Source organism: Fukomys damarensis, unplaced genomic scaffold, assembly GCF_012274545.1.
Source record: "Fukomys damarensis isolate Sample0158 unplaced genomic scaffold, DMR_v1.0_HiC HiC_scaffold_12, whole genome shotgun sequence".
Classification (NCBI taxonomy): domain Eukaryota; kingdom Metazoa; phylum Chordata; class Mammalia; order Rodentia; family Bathyergidae; genus Fukomys; species Fukomys damarensis.
In genome coordinates, this window is record NW_022900924.1 from 52,913,606 (window position 1) to 52,929,795 (window position 16,190).

The window sequence follows — 16,190 nt, forward strand, 5'->3', positions numbered from 1 at the left end:
AAGGAGATTAAAAACCCCTCCTTCCCTGCTGGATAGCTGTGAGATTAAATAAGATCCAGGTATAAATGGGGTGGTTAGCCCGTGCCTGGCCCAGTGCCTTAGTGCTCAATGAAGAGTGGCCGTACTTCCGGGTTCCCCTTGGACACCAGGCCTCTCCCCTTTCCTTTCCCGGATCACTGGCCCTGGGAATTCACCAAACCCTTTGTTTTCCCACAGGGACAACAGGTGTGAGGGGCCCTGTGAAGCCCCAGATCTGGTCTTCCAGTGACACCAGGGAGTTGTGAGGATTGGCAGCCAGGGACGGTAAACCTGAGGGATCAAGGAATCTCACTTTGGGAGGAGCAATGAGAAAGGACAAGAGAATCATCTTATTGCCTTTATTCCACTGCCGGCCCCACTGTCCCCACTGCAGGGCGCAGGGCCACTTTTTTATACACTCACCCATGCTCTCTGTGCACACACATACACACACCCACACACTCACACCACAAACATCCCGTCTCTGGCTCTGAGAGTCAGTCTCTGGGGGCGGCGAGAGGCTGCTCCTCAGCCCGCCCCCACCTGCCCTTCTATGACAGCACCAAGGGCAGGAGTGGGGGCAGGGCTCTCAGCCCCAGAACAAGTCCCTGTGCAAACCGGAGGAGCCAACTGGCATAGGGATGGGGTGTCTCGTTTCCCCATTCCCAGAGTCCCCTCCTCCAGCTCCTGAGGGCGGGACCACTCTGCCTACCTGGGGGGCCAGACCCCTGCCAGGGCTGGGCCCTGTGGAACCCAGGCTTGCCCCCCCACTCGGCCCTGCCGGGACCCCCAGCACGGCAGAGTGTCCAAGTCCGAGGTTGTGGGGACCCTCCACTGGACAGCAGGAAGGCCTGGGCCCCAGGCATCTGGGAGAGGTCATCGGCCCTCTCCTAATCCGTCTTCAATATGAAGAGGTTTGGGGCACACTTCCTGTGGAGGGAGCACAGGCCTGGAGAAGTCCCAGCGTGGGCCTTCCCCAAACATCCATCTTCTGGGCCACAGCCACAGCCAGGCATCCAAAAGTCCAAAAGTCATTGTGGCTGGTCAGAGTCCCTGCGAAGTCCCTGGGGGGCGTCCCCCAGGAGGAGCTGGGTGTCAGACCTGCACAGGCAGCGTCTGGTTCATCTGCAGCCGCATGTCCTGGATACTGCTGAGGATCTTTTTCTGGTGCCCAGCCAGGGTGACCCCGATCCGGAGTAGGTCTCTGTAGAGGGAGCGCCAGCAGAGCAGGGTTAGTCCCTTCCCTCTTGCCTGCCACCCTGGGCCCAGCCCCTCCACATCAGAGTCACTCACTCTGCAGTCATCTGGGCCACCAGGTCAAAGGAGGCAAACCCAGCACTGACGAAGCTCTCCTTGTACCGTCCCATCTTTATGGCGTCTAGCCAGTCACCTACTGTAGTGAAAGTTGTATAATCCGGGACTGTGCGGTCCAGGAGGGGCTGTGACATGCTGTGGGAGAGGAGAGGGACCTGGTGAGTCCTGTGCACAGGGGGTGCAGGGACAGGGCTGCTGGCTTGGTGGGAGCACAGGTACTGACCCAGACTGGGCACTGGCGATGACCTTGAGGCTGGCGGCGTTGCGGATGAGCTTGTCTAGGGTGTTCACGATCTGGGAGAATTTGGGTCTGAGGTTCCGGTCCCTCACCCAGCAGTCCAGCATGAGCTGATGCAGCGCTGTGGGACAGTCCATGGGTGGTGGCAACCGATAATCCTGCTCCACAGCATTGATGACCTGGGCCAAGGGCAGGGAAACCCAGAGTGAGCCAACCCCTGTTCCCCAGCCAGCTCCCACCCACGGGGCCACCCCGGCTCGACCCCACTCACATCTTGGTTGCTCATGTCCCAGTAGGGTCGCTCTCCATAGCTCATGACCTCCCACATGACAATCCCGTAGCTCCACACATCGCTGGCAGAGGTGAACTTCCGATAGGCTATGGCCTCCGGGGCGGTCCAGCGGATGGGGATCTTCCCGCCCTGGTGGGGGGGCCACACGCCCTTCACCCAGGGACTCGAGGCTGCCCCCCAGCCCTGCACCCCTGCCCGGCTGGCCCCAGCCCTGGTCTCCCTCCTGGCTATTTCCTGTACCAGGGAGCTGGTGTAGGTGGGATCTGAGGGGTCATCCTCCAGGAAGCGAGAGAGGCCGAAGTCAGAGACTTTGCAGACCAGGTTGCTGTTGACCAGGATGTTGCGGGCGGCCAGGTCTCGGTGTACGTAGTTCATCTCAGACAGGTACTTCATGCCGGCAGCAATGCCCCGCAACATGCCCACCAGCTGGATGACTGTGAACTGCCCGTCATTGAGCTGGAGACAACAAGCAGGCTCGGGGGAGAGGCCATTGCTTCCCGCCCTGCCCACCCCTGCAGGTCCTCAGACTGTGCCTCCTGGGTTCCTGTTATGTGTCAGGTATCTTATGTACACAACACCCCCACTGATCAATATTCCCCTTCACAACTGCGGCAGCTGAGACTGGGCTTGAGTAACTTACCCGAGGCCACCCAGGCTTAAGGACATAGGCAGGCTTTGTGCTGGGACAGCTCTAGCTCCGCAAGCCCCACTATTTCCCACGGATTTTGCGTGTGGCAGAGGGGGTCTCTCACTTGCGGAAGAGGATGGTTGAACTGACCTAGCTCCACAGGGCAGGGAGAGGGGTCTGGGGCTGGTTCTTACCCTCAGGAAGGAGTCCAGGGCACAGTTCTCCATGAACTCAGTGAGGATCATCACAGGCCGGCTTTTGGTGACCACGCCCTCCAGCCGGATGATGTTGGGGTGGTCGAACTGCCCCATGATGGAGGCCTCGCTCAGGAAGTCCCGCCGCTGCCTCTCTGTGTAGCCCACCTTCAGCGTCTTGATGGCCACGAACACCTCCCGACGGCCCGGCTGTTTGAGCCGACCCCGGCATACTTCCCCGAACTCCCCTGCACAGCACAGGGCACTGGTCATAAAGCCATTTCTGGGATCACCCCAGATGCCGCGTCCCACTCCAGGCCCACTCCAGCTCCTCCTCCTCACTGTGCCCCTGGGTACTCACCAGCCCCAATCACCTCCTCGATCTTGACGCAGGACACATCAATCTCCTTGGCGAACTCCCGAACAGCCTCGTTCGGGTCCTCATAGGTGAAAGGGTCGATATAAACCTTCATTCCAGGAGCGACTGGAAGGAAGAGAGGGGATGTGAGGAGGCGGGGATGGGAGGGACCGCATCAAGCCTGGACCTCAGCTGCAGGGGGCCCTGCCGCAGCCCATCTTCCGCAGGGAGAAGGCTCAGCACACTCCGTACCCTACACCATGCCCAACCGCACCCCACCTGTCTCCGTTCTCCCTCACCTGTCGTCATGCCCAAGCCTCTCTCACTCACCCTTCCCCACATTCCCACTGCCCTGACCTTGTCCAGGCCTTCAACACTCAGACTATTGCAATAGTCTCCTAGCTGCCTCTGGACTTTTCCCACCAAGCTCCCTGAATCAATACATCTATTGTCTTTCTCCACAGCTTCCCAATTACCTGCAGCAGAGTCAAGTCCAAACTCTGCCTGCCTCTGAGACTCTCCGAGGGCTGGCCGCGCTCCCCAGCCTGGCTTCCCGGCAGCTGTCAAGCCGTCCTCTCTCTGCCCCCACAGCTGGCCACCCTCCCACCCCACCCACTTCCTGAAGACTCCTCCAGCCCAGCCAGGAATGCTGCCCCTACCTCTCGAACCCTGTCATCCTGCCACCTCCTCCCAGAAGCCTTCCTCTTTGAACTCTCCCTGCCCTTTACCACAGGAACACCAGGCTTCAACTTAATCGTTGTCTAATTGTTTCCTCTGTGTGCATCTTGCCTTCTCTTAGGACTGATTGCCTTAGGGGCAGGGGTCACATGTCACTGACTCTGGGGCCAGCAGGAGAGGGGCTGGGGTACCTGCAGGGAAGTGGGGGTCTGGCTGGAAGCAGGAGGGGGCACTAGGAATGTTTATATTCCCAGATGAAGTCACTGGCAGGGAACGGCGGCGCTGAGCCCTGCAGGGACTGGGGAACGGGGAGCCAGGATGGGCACGATACTCACTGTACTGCTGCAGCTTCTCAGTGTACTCCGAATCTGAGCTGTGCCGCTGCTTCCTGCAGAGGCAGGAGAGGTGGGCCTGAGACAAGTTCTATAGCTGCCTTTGCTCAGGGTACTTCAGGCTCACAGATGGCAGGCTATGCACAGGGGAGGGCCCGGGCCTGGCCCCATGGCACCTCTGGGTGTCTGGGCAGGGGCTCATGGGGACAGGACAGGAGGAAGACAGTGGACCGACTGTGGTGGGCTTTCCTGCAAGGAGTCTGGGCCAGGAAGGCTATGGCTCAGGTGTGGAGAGGTGGTGACCCATCGGTGTGGCAGGAGCACTCTAGGGGGCTAAGGGCAGCAGCGGAGACTGGGAAGTACCTGAGGCAAACAACAGCAATGACCACGACAGCCACCACGAAGATGAGCCCAGCTGTGGCCGAGCCCACAATGAGAGGAAGCTGTTCCTGCAGCTGTTGGGCACTGGAGCCTGGAGACCAAGGAGGAGGCGGTGAGTGGAGGGACAGCGAGGGTGGCCTGGGCAGAGACAGGCACAGGGCGAGGGGAGTCTGTACCTCTCTCACTCGTGGTCTCAAACTCAGCCGGGTGGCTGTACTGGCCATAGCCGGCTACCGTACGGGCGCGGACCTGGACCACGTAGCGGGCCTCGGGCCGCAGCCCATCCAGCTGCACAGAGTTCTTCTGGCTGGTGACAGTGGAGGCAATGCCCTCGTTCTGCAGTGCCAGGGAGAAGGAGGCCCCTCAGGTTCGTCGCAGGACAACTGGCCCCATCCACACTTAGGCCCACCCTACGCTCCCCAAGGGTCCCCAGCACGATCAGGGGTCAGCCCAAGGCCACTCCTGCCTGTGGAGACTCTGACCTTCTCAAAGTACTTCATCTCGTAGTCCAGGATGACCCCATTGGGCCGCTCCGGGGGCGCCCAGGACAGGGTCAGGCTGCTCCCGGAGCTGCTGTGTAGATGCAATGTCGGCACTTCCGAAGGGGCTGGGGAAGAGTCGGGTGGAGTCACCACGGGCTCCCTGCACCCTGCACCCTTCCCGAAGACCCAGTTCCCCTGGGACCCGGACACTCCGAGTAACTCCTGGCCAAGCTGAGCCCCGGCCTCCTCACCAGCCTGGTTGGTGGTGATGTTCACCGCTGCGTAGCGGGGCGGCAGAGGGCTCTTGCCCGAGACCCCGTTGACCGCCTGCACCTCAAAGGTGTAGCGCGTGTGGGCCAGCAGGTGGCTGATGTGGACCCGGCGCTCTGTCAGGCCCAGCTGCCGAGGCACAAACTCCACGTTGTCATCGCAGCGTGAGCATGTGGAGGGGCCCCCGGCCCCCGGGCCCCCACGGCACTTCTTGCAGATGACGTTATACAGGAGGTCATCGCGGCCACCGAGGTCCCGGGGCTCACTCCACTCGAGGACCAGAGAGGTCTCGTTCACATTAGAGATCACACCCCGAGGGGGAGATGGCACCGCTGCGAGGACACAGAGGGAGAAAGGGGTGTGCTTCAGGCCTCAGAGCCATCGTGGAGCGCCTGAACATGTGTCCTGCTTCCATTTTCACAGGCAGAATACCCTTCTCCACTTCGTCACCAGGCGACCCCTCCAGACGGTTCATCTTAAGGACTCAACCTTAATGTCACCTCCTCCCGGGAGCCTTCCTTGATTCCTGCTCTCTCCACCCCCTGCAATCCCATAGCACAATTCTTGGGCAGTCTTCTGGCCTCGCGCTTAGTATATAGATGGTCAGTATCTGTTTTCACACCTGTTTCTCCCTCCTGGTTGTGCGTTCCTCTACAACTGTGACTATCTTACTCTTTCCACATCCCTGCACCCAGCACACTTCCTGGTTCACCAAAGGCCAGAGCAGGAAGAAAGCAGGACACTAGACTGCCCTAGGTGGGTGGGAGAGTCAGAGAGCGGCTGCTGTTCCAAGGAAGGAGCTGGGGACGAGCGGCGCCCTGCCAGTTCCCAGTGCCTGGCTAGCAGCTTGAGGGCTTTGCTAAAGGTCAGCTGAAGGGATGAGGCAGCAGACCTGGGCCATCATGCCCTCCCTGTGCTGTCCTGAGTACACCGCCCACCCTCCCCGGGGACCAGTTTCCCATCCGCGGGACTGCTCAGGCCCGCTCCATGCACTCACTGGTACAGCCGCTGTCGGCAGAGTCCGAGTCTGCGCGGTAGAAGTTATTGTGGCACGTGCAGATGCTGGCAGCTGGCGAGGTGGTGCGGCTGTTGGGGGGACAGGGGAGGCAGGGTCCCTCGCCCTGCTTCGCCTTGTAGCTCCCAGGCGGACAGGCTTCGGGGAAGAAGAGGGTGACCAGTGCTCACCACCAAGCCTCCACAGCTCCGTGAGAACCTGGCCCTGCCCCAGCCTAGGTCCTGGCCTCCACCTCCCAGACTGTGGGGGCAGTGCTGCAAGTGCCCAACTGGCTGCGGCTATAAAAGGCCCCTTTACCCCATGGAAACCTGCGTCAGCAGATTCCTCACACCCCTGCCCCCCACCCGACCCCGGGGCTTCCTGGACGAAGACGTCAGCCCCATCACCTGGACAGAGTGGGCTTGTTGAGGCAGCTCTGAGAGAGAGGAGGAGGAAGAGAAGGGTAAGGGAAGAGACCACCATCGGGCTTCAGCACCCCATATTCCACTGACACCACACACACGAAGTTCTGGGAAACTCACTCCTGAGGACCCTCAAGGCCACCCTGCCCCTGCCAGGAGGCAGGGACTCCTCAGCCAAAGCTTCCTGGCCAGCGTCTGCCCCACCCACTGGGAGCAGAGCAGTCAGCAGCTCCTCTCTGCCCAGGGCAGGGTGGGGGCCGTGCAGGGGTGAGAAGGAGGGAAGAAAGAAGGCAGGAAGGCTGGGGTCACCTGGGGTCAGAGGCCTCGAGGCCTTCACCAGGGGACTTGTCCCAAAGAGAGCCACGGCCCAGTGCCTGAACATCCCTTCTCCCCACCTCTTCTGCCAACTATACTCAGCCCCTGGATGTGAGCTCTGCAGACTTATCCAGGGTGGCCATGAGATTTTTTATTCAAAGTGGAATGCTCTGGAGTGAAAGGGGGCACTAGGAATGTTAGGATAGTGGGCCTAACCCAAGATTGCTGCACACACTGAGGTGTATCATCAGTCTGTACATACAGCCACCCCGAAGGGGGGTCACCCAGACCACTTGAGGCCTGGTCAGGGCTGTGTCTTCTCTGGGGTTTCATCTACCCTTGCAAAGGTGATATTCCATCCTAGCTCTTTGAGCCAGTGGGGGAGGGGGCAGAGGCCAGACCAGCCTGGTTGCTATGGGAACCTGTGTGCATTTCCTGCCAGGGACCTGCAGAGTGTTAGCCCCTCTTCAGGCTGTCAGGCTCATCACCCTCACCCCTTTCTCCACTTGGGAAGAGGAAGTCTCAGACAGGTTCCCATAGAGAAGTGGAGAGGGACCAGGTAAGACAACTCCAAGCCCAGATCTCACAGCCAGGTTCATATGACAGCCCAGGCTCATCATACCAAGATCCATCTCCCACCCTCTGAGCTACACTGTAAGCCCCAGGGAGGAGACAGGCAGAGGGGATGGAAGACACTGCCCTGTGTGCCTTGTCCTGCATGCTTCTGGCCTTGGACTGGGCTTTCTTTAGTGCCAGCTACCACATTCCCTAGGTATGAAACCTTGGGTACAGAACTCAATTTCCTCATTGGCAAAATAGGAAGATGAAAGGAATCTAACTTACAGGGTTGTGGCGAGCTCAACTGACAGAGTCCTGGCAAGCCCCGCCCCTGCCTCAGGTATAAAATAAGGATGGAACAATCCCCACCCTGTCCCTGCATCCCAGCACTCTGGAGCCCAGTGGCTTCCCCTTATATGGCATCTGTGCTTATCACAGGCCAGCCACTATCCTGAGACACAACATGCTCACTTCTGCTCCACTACAACCCTAATAAGGCATCTCTGTAGCTGCCCTAGGAAATCAAGGCTCAAAGAATTAAGTACCTTGCCCAAATCACAAAGGTAGTGACAGTCAGGACCCAGGACTCAAGGGACTGTGCCCCAGCCTACTGTGCCATATACCTGCCTCTCAAGGAACAGATGCGACCTAAGGCAGAGGGCTAAGCACAAGGTGCCCAGAGCACTCTCCTCTCAGCACCGGTGCCCATCCAAAGCACCCAGGGGGAAGTGTACCCTGGGAACAGCAACGCTGCCATCTTCCTGCCTCCTGTGTCTTTGCTCAGGTACTCCAGGGTCAAGGATTCTCCCTGTCTCTCTTCCTCTTTTTAATTCTCCCTCTCTTTCCTCTCCAGTACTGAGGATTGAACCCAGGGCCTCATGCATGCTGGGCAAATGCTTTACCACTGAGCTATGCTCTCAGGATCTTTGTGTTTCTCCTTGTGTTCCCTCCCAGCTCCCTCCTTGCATCACACTCTGGGCACCCGACACGCCTTCCTTTTCCTCCCTCCTCCCACACCTGAGGCCAGACCTCCCAGTCAGACAGGCAGCCTGGCTTGGATGCAGTAGGTGGCCGTAGCCCAGCCCTCCCCTGCCACCAGCCCCCACTCACCGCGGCACTGGGACTCCTTGGCAGCTGGCTCATGGCCAGTGGCGCAGGTGCAGGCGCCCACAGGCACCATCCACTCCCCGTCGCCATTGCAGTACAGCTTGAGCGGCACCGACAGCTCCACGGCGTTAGCGACGCAGGTGCCGGGAGCAATGACCAGCGAGGTGGCCTCCGCCCCAGTGAGGGTCTCGGGGAAGAGTGCGAAGCCTGCAGTGGTGGATGCACACTTCTTGTAGAAGGCGCGCACGGAGATGAGCGACATGCAGGCGCCCTGGTCCTGGAAGGCCAAGTAGAAGCCGGCCTTGGAAAGCGGCCCGAAGCTGCGCACCTTGGTGTTGACCCGACCGGCATCGAGCCGGGAGAAGCTCTCATCAGGAGCGATGGTGTCCACTTTGATGTAGGGGTTCTCCATCCAGAACGGGGAGGAGGCCGAGGCCACGTCACTGTCAGCCTCGTAGTAGAAGAGGTTGAAGGTCTCCTTGCAGGAGCCCGGAATGTTGGGGATGCTGTTGCAGTCCCGCACGGTGAACTTGAGCTCCACGTAGACCCGCTGCACGTCCCGGCGCCAGATGAAGCCCGTGCGCAGCCAGTTGTTCTGGCTTGACTCGCGCACGTTACACACCTGATACGTGCGGATGGGGTTCATGGCCTCGTCGTAGCCACTCACCTCCTCCCACTGCACACGGACCAAATGAGAAAGACAGAGTGAGCTCCAGCACCTGCCAAGGCTCAGCACCTTCCCAGGCCCGCTACGAGGGTTCGCTTCACACAGATGCTTCCACCGGAGGTGGTGGAGGACGCGGTCCGCACAGGCTCAAGTCCCAGCTTGCTGCACGCTGTGCGTCTATGCGAGGCCCCTTGACTGACTGTTCCTGGGCCCCAGTTTCCCCAATTGCAGCACAGGGATAATAATGACATGTAAGGAATAAGTGACTTTAAATAAAGAAAGCGCTTAAAACAGTGCTGGGAACTTGGTAAGTGCTATATGGGTATTAGCTGTAATGTCTACTGTCTTTGGGTCTCAGTTCCACTGTCTGTAAAATGGTGCTGAGTGGAATTAAAGGAGGCTGGGAGAAATTACATCCAGTCCGACCCCCAGAATGCACTTGAAACATAGAGAAAACATCTGATGAACACCGGCTGTCACCACTGCCATCACAGTCAATCATTAGAAGAAACGCAAGAAGAAATGTGGCTGCTGTCCCCATTTCAGAGACAAGGAAGCCAAAGCTCACAGGGGAGACTCGCTAACATTCCAGCCGGGCCTGCTACCTGAGGGCAGGGCCAGGGCTTGAGATCCGGTAGGCAAGCGCTCTATCACTGAACTGCACCCCCAGCCCGGGACTGTGGGAATTTAACAGTCAAGAAATGGAGGCCTGGAAAAGCCAACAGCCTTGCTGGGGGTCATACAGGAAGTTAAGAGGTCTGGAACCGAGGTTTCCTGGTTCCTAAGCCAGCCCTCTTTCCTGGGACCCGAGAAGGACGGTGTTCAAAGTACCGCTAGGGGGGATGAGATAAAGACGAGCTAAGGGGAAATGGGCCAAAGATGGTACATGTTGGGTAGAACAGGGGCAACGCAAGGGTGAGGGACACAGACTCCTACAGAGGAAGAGCCTCAGGTCAAGAAGGTGACAAGCAGAGGATAAGGGTGTCACCCTCAGGACACGGGCCTGACGGGTGGGGGTGAGGCAGCCCCTCTCCAGGCCCTGTGGAGAAGGTGGCAGGTGGCCTAACAGCACCAACAATAGGGAGACTCACCCCACTCTCTGGATGAGATGTCCACGCCAGCTCGGAGGTCACCCATTTTGTATCCATGAGCGTCTCTGGAAAAACAACAGAAGAAAAAGGTCAGGGCTAATCTCAATATGGCAGGAGAGAAGTCACCCAGGGAAGGCCAGGATGTGGAAAGCCAACTCCCCCCAGATCCTCAAAGCCACCAGTTTCCCGACTCTTGAGATCTGCAGTCTTCCCCAGAGCTGTCACAGACCCGGGAGATGTCAGGTCCTGCAGGCTGGGGGTGGATGTCTGCAGCTGACCCCGGGCCTGGGTTAATGAGGCAGGAGCAGAGGCCAGTTCACACACCTACAGGCCCTGCTAATCTCCACACAAAGGGGCTGGCAGGGCCTTTATCCTCCCAGAACAAAGGGCTGTGTGCTTCAGACCCTGGGCCTGGCCTCCCCTGACTCCATTCAGCCCCACACACTGCCCAGGGGAAGGGGAGGGCAGTGACAGACCAGAGCCTGCTCCCACTCAGCCTCCCACACAGCCACCTGCAGGGGATAGGGCAGGAATGGGGCAAGAAAGCACTTGAGAGATGGAGCGGGGCCTGCTGAGGTCTAAAGCAGCTCCTAGCGCAAGGCTGCAATCCTTGGGAGAAGGTACTGATGCTGTGTCCCTCCTACTGAGAATGGATGCTCAGATAAAGTATCGCTTAGGGTAACACTGCTAGGACTTGGAATGAGAAGTTAAAAGATGGCTCAAATTTGGGTCTAGCTGACTCTATAGCTAACCCCTTGGGCCCTGAGTGCAATGCGCTCCTCTGAAAAGGAGGGACAAGAGAAAGCCTGGAAAACTTCACATCCCAACAAACTGTTTCTGCCTCCTGGACGCCTTCCTTGTCAGAGTTAGATGCCTTCCTGTGTGCATCACGGCCAGGGGCTTGGTCACACACCTAGCCTGTGTTCTGAGCTGTGTTTTCTCACTCATCAGTGTTTCTGACGTCAGCTCACTCCCGTAGGAAGCTGGTTCTGTGCTCTCTCTCTCTCTCTCTCTCTCTCTCTCTCTCTCTCTGGAAGACTACTCTCTGAAAGACTGTGTGACCCCCAAGGAGAAAGAAAGGGAGGGAAGAGGTGCCAACTCTTCTCCTATAGCCTGGGAAATGAGGCAGCCAATAGTTCTCCCCTCAGCTTCGGGCTGGAATGGAGGCCAGGCTACCCCAGAACTTCTGGAGGTCTCTACATCCGCAGCAGTCCCTGAGGATAAAGACCCAGCCTCTGAAGGCTCCACAGAAGGCCTTGTGGGACCCAGTGGATGAACAGGGCAGCTGCAACTCCCACTGAGGCACAGGGTGGCAGCAGGCAGTAGCAGTTCACTGTAGGGAGGGCGGCTCCCCTCCTGGCTGCAGGGTGAGCTGCCCCAGCCTGATGGGCCCCTCTGACAGACAGACAGAGACAGACAGAGACAGACACTAGGCAGGGGTTCCTCCAGGGAACAGATAGGCAGAAGCAGGGTCCCAGAGACAGGCAGGCAGGGAGGGTGGGCTGCCGGTCGGGCGGGGTATGCAGAGCGGCTGGCTGGGACCAGACAGCCTGGATGGCCGGCGGTGGACTACAAAGACAGTGCGATGGAGAGACAAGGAGGCCCAAAGAGACACAGACAGAGAGGGAGGTTGCTAAGTGGCCTCTTCCCCAGAGGCAGTCCAAGTATTCCAGTCCCTGGGCTCAGCCGCGCAAGCTCACCCCTCCCCCAGCCGGCCAGTCCGCCCTCTTGTCTGCCCGCTGCCCACCGCCCGCTGCCCACCGCCTGCCACCACGCAGGCGAAGGCTCCCAACGCTCCCTCGCTTGCCTCCTCCTCCCTCTCCCTCACTTCCTTCTGCTCAGCCCGTGCCAAACCCATCTGGAACTGTTTAAACCCAAATATTCAGCTCCCTCCCCCCTCCAGCCAGATTCCTCCACAGTTTAAAACAAGCCCAGCGCTGGCTGGGGGAGGACGGCGGGGAGGGAGCGGGCTGGAGGCGGGAGCAGGGGAGGATCGGCTCTCGGCCATCGCGCAGCCCTGGCCATCGCTCAATCTCGGCATATTTTTCCCATTAATGAGGAGAGGACTTGGATTTCGAGTCCTGTGAGCCTGAGGAAGGGCTCCGGTCACCCCCGTGTGGAGGGGGCCTGCTCTCGGGTTCCCCACTTCTCCGGGAAGGGAAGGGTGTGCTCTTGCAGCCTGCCCAAGCACAGGACAGGAGGCATGAACCTCCACAGACCCGGGGTACCTGTGCCCCCACCGCAGAAGGACATGGGTGGGGGCCTCACAGAACTCATTTCTCCGTGGCATTGGGGGGTAGAAACCTTTTCTCTGCTGTGTGTGTGGCACGTGCATGTGCGTGAGTTTGTGCACACAGTGAGGCAGAACAGGGGCTAAGAACAAAAGAGGAATAAGTGAGCAACCTCCAAACTCTCCAGGCCACTGACTGCACCCCAGTCTGCCCTGTCCCACCAGCGGCTGCAGAGGAGGACAGAGAGACCACTTCTAGACACGGGGCTCACAACTGCCCCCTAAGTCACCAGGGCAGCAGGCCAGGGGTCCTTCTATGACAGGAACCCTGTTGTACAGGAGCAGACCTTTCCGGCTGCCAGGGGACTGTGGCGAGCAGCCACGTGGCAGCAGCTGTGTGGCCCTCACCTGTGCCCAAACACACAGTTGCACACTCAGCACCCAGCTCTCGTGGCGGTGCTTGCTCCCCACTGAGAGACTAAAGAGCAACAAGTCAACACATATGGCGGACAAAAACACACAAAGCCACAGCCACCCGCAAACATGCACACAGCTCCTCACACAGCCAGCCTGTCTTTCCCAGACACGCAGATGCCTATGGTACACACAGATTAGTCGTCCTTAGACACTCACATACAGTGACGCTTTCTTACACACAGACTTGTGGGGTCGGCCCATTCGCACAACCTTCCTAGGGACGTGCGCACCCAGCCAAACTGCACATCCTCCTTACACACCCAACTGCACACACTATCGCCAGGCACAAGGCGCACTGCCCCGAGTATCAAGTGCGAACACAAATGCCAGCTCCACTGTACAGACTTGGTGACATGCTCTTACACAGGCGAGGAAAACGACAATCAGATGCCAGGGGCACTGGGACAGGCCACAGCCCCTTGAAAGAGCATGGAGACATGGTACAAGGGTGGACGCCTAGTTTGTGTAAACCCCTGGAGATGCCTCCTCCATGCACATGGAACACACACACACACACACCACGCACACACACACACACCCTACAAGCATGTTTATCTTCTGGGATACCCATAGCGTGTGGAAGAAGAGTTGGGAGAGGGCAGTACCCCTCATCTTGCCTCCAACTGTGGGGGACCTTAGACCACTTTTACAAAGTGGAGGTGCACAGGGAAGGAGTGAGCTCCATTCCGCTTCCTGTTGTCCTAACTCAGGCGGAGCTGTTAGTCAGGTCTGAAGGGTGGGGGTGGGGCAGGGGCACGAAGAGGATTCTGGGTGTGGCCGGGTGTGGCCTTCCCAGGTATAGCCCCTGCCCAAACAGCAAGCCACTTTCCTGCCAGTGAAATGGCATTGTCTCAAGGGCTCCTGAGACCTTGGGGAGGGGGCAGCACCAGGAAGAGATTTAGGCCCAGGAGCTTTAGGCAATGAGCTTGGGGACCTGGAGTGAGGACACTGTGGGCACCCAGGCCTGGCCCTGAGGGCCTCATGGGACATCTTGGTGCACGGACACCAGCTGAGAGCCTGCCACCTGCCTGATGGAGGGCCAGGTCCACACAACTTTCTGCCAGGCCCCATTGCAAACCCAGGTCCCAAGTCACCCAGAACACCCCACTCTGGAGCGGGAGTGCCACTGAGGCCCAGAAACAAACAAACGAACAAACAAACACAAGAAGCCTGGAGATGAGCAAGAAGGGTCCAGCCTACACTCCAGATCAGGGACCTTGGGGTGGCAGGAAGGGCATGTTCCAGGGCTTGCCCAGCAGAGTGCAGGGGCAGGAGGACAGGAGCAGGGCAGGGCCTTGGCAGAAAAGCACAACCTGTAGCCCTGTCTGTGAAGAGAGGGAAAAACTGTGGCACCCAAGTGGTCCCCCAATTTGGAGTCCCTACCTCAGCCCCTAAGCATGAGGTTCTGGTCCCCAGTTTCCCACCACCCCCTCCACTGGTCCCCACATGACAGTATGGGTGCACACACGTGCAGGCCACACACTCAGGACGGACAGTGGAGGAGAAAGGGGGACCCTGCTGTAGGACGCAGAGCCCCACTCATACAGGGCTGCCTCCCCTCCCCTGCCACGGCCCTATGGTCCCCATGCCTCGAACGGTGGGGAAGGGAGCATCTCAGAACGGAGAACATATTTTGTTTTTCATTCTTCCTCAGATCGTGGGGATTTATAATGAAATAAACCTCAGAGGAAAGAGAATGGGAAAGAAGTACAGGGCAGGGAGCCCAAATGCCTCCGTCCATGCTCATCCATTCCCCCACCCCAGTACTGGCCCTGCCAGCAGCCGGAGACTGGTAGGGTGGGCGGCTGTCCTGGCTGAGGGCTCCCTCCCTCCCTGGCATGCTGGCAGCAGAAGGCTGCTGAGGACTGGCCCCAGGTTAGCCCTGGGGCTGGGGGCCTCTCCCACCACATCAGGTGCCCAGCTGTGTGCAGCCACCCTCCCACCCCCCAGCTGCCCAATCCCGACAAACCAGTTTGACTCAGCACAACAGGCAGGGCTACAATTTTCAAATTATGCAGGTCTGGTGATTCAGCCTCTTCGAGCTGTTTAATTAGTGGAAGGCCAGTGGTAGAGGCCTTGCCCATGGCAGGCTGGCTTTAGTGCACAGCAGCTGAGGGCACAGTGGCAGTGGCAGCGGTGGCAGCTCTGGCTAAGGGCAGTGACAAGCAAACTGGTTCCCCCAAATACTTGCCCCTGTCTGTCTGAAGTGCCAGCTCATGACAGACAGGAATGGGGTGTGGGGGAGGGGGTCCCAGGGGCAACTCAAACAAGTGAACAAGGCACAAAAATCCTGGGCCCCTGTCCCTGCTCAGCTCCTGCATCCCCAGGGGTCACTGTGCTGCCTCCATGGAGGAGAGGGACTCACACACTACCTTCTCCCTCACGGACAGGTTCCACTGCTGCAGGGAGGGATGTGTTGGCCTCACCTCTCACAATCTGGTAACTGTTTCTTCACAAAAGGGTGGCTTCCCAGCTGGGACCTAACCATCCTGTCTGAGGTATAAGGGCCCTGTGGCTCAGAACCCCTCCCTCATTCTGGTCCTGGGCACCCTTACCAGCACCCTTACCACCTTTCCTTGATCCTGAGGGAGAAAATGATCTTGGCTTAGCGAGACCCAGGAGGATGACACTAAAGGACAGTAGCTGACAAGGTGGCCTCATTTCCCTGTCTTTGTGGGTAAATCTCAGGGCAATTAATGGGGAGGGAGGTGATTTTTCAACTAGGGAGGGCAAGCAAAGACCCTGGCTCCATCCACATGGAAAGTGATGAGGCCTTAGGGTTTAGTCTTGGTGAACTCCAAGTGTGCAGAAAGGAGGAGGAGCCAGGTGCCAGACAGTAGCTAACCAGTGGGGCATGAGGGGCACCACTCATAGCTCAGAGAGCCAGGGACTAAATAGAATGAGTCCAACTGCCATAGCCCAAAAGGTCAAGGGCAAACCAAACCTGACAAAGCCGGATGGAAGGATGGACAGAGGGAACTGGAAAGGGGATGTTAGCGGGCGGGCTGAGGAGATCCTCCACACTGAGAACCACAGAGCCCTGACCTCTGGACACAGCCCACGCCTGGGAAGCCCACCCACCCCACACTTCAAGCCCTGGAAGAGGATGGGGTACAGGCAAGGACCCACTGAGCCAGCTCTTCC

At 58.8% G+C, this 16,190-nt stretch overlaps 1 protein-coding gene across 1 annotated transcript; it reads right to left on the reverse strand.

Annotated features, from left to right (window-relative positions):
- Positions 1-373: 373 nt before the first annotated feature.
- Ephb3 (EPH receptor B3) lies at positions 374-15,433 on the reverse strand. The gene is made up of 16 exons (XM_010624240.1): positions 15,419-15,433; positions 10,340-10,404; positions 8,585-9,257; positions 6,183-6,338; positions 5,167-5,517; positions 4,916-5,040; positions 4,610-4,769; positions 4,416-4,524; positions 4,056-4,108; positions 3,046-3,168; positions 2,685-2,932; positions 2,103-2,318; positions 1,842-1,991; positions 1,556-1,749; positions 1,312-1,467; positions 374-1,222 (listed from the first exon to the last, which is right to left on the reverse strand). Exons 2-16 carry the CDS (start codon positions 10,394-10,396, stop codon positions 1,114-1,116), a joined length of 2,880 nt encoding a protein of 959 aa, XP_010622542.1. The 5' UTR covers positions 10,397-10,404; positions 15,419-15,433; the 3' UTR covers positions 374-1,113.
- Positions 15,434-16,190: the final 757 nt, after the last annotated feature.

Excerpts from the sequence above, each read along its gene's own strand:
- Ephb3 (XM_010624240.1), bottom strand. The coding sequence starts at position 10,396 with ATGGATACAAAATGGGTGACCTCCGAGCTGGCGTGGACATCTCATCCA. Across the intron at positions 4,525-4,609 it reads TGAGACCACGAGTGAGAGAG|GCTCCAGTGCCCAACAGCTG; the intron begins GTACAGACTCCC and ends CTTGGTCTCCAG. Across the intron at positions 2,933-3,045 it reads CGAGGAGGTGATTGGGGCTG|GGGAGTTCGGGGAAGTATGC; the intron begins GTGAGTACCCAG and ends TGTGCTGTGCAG.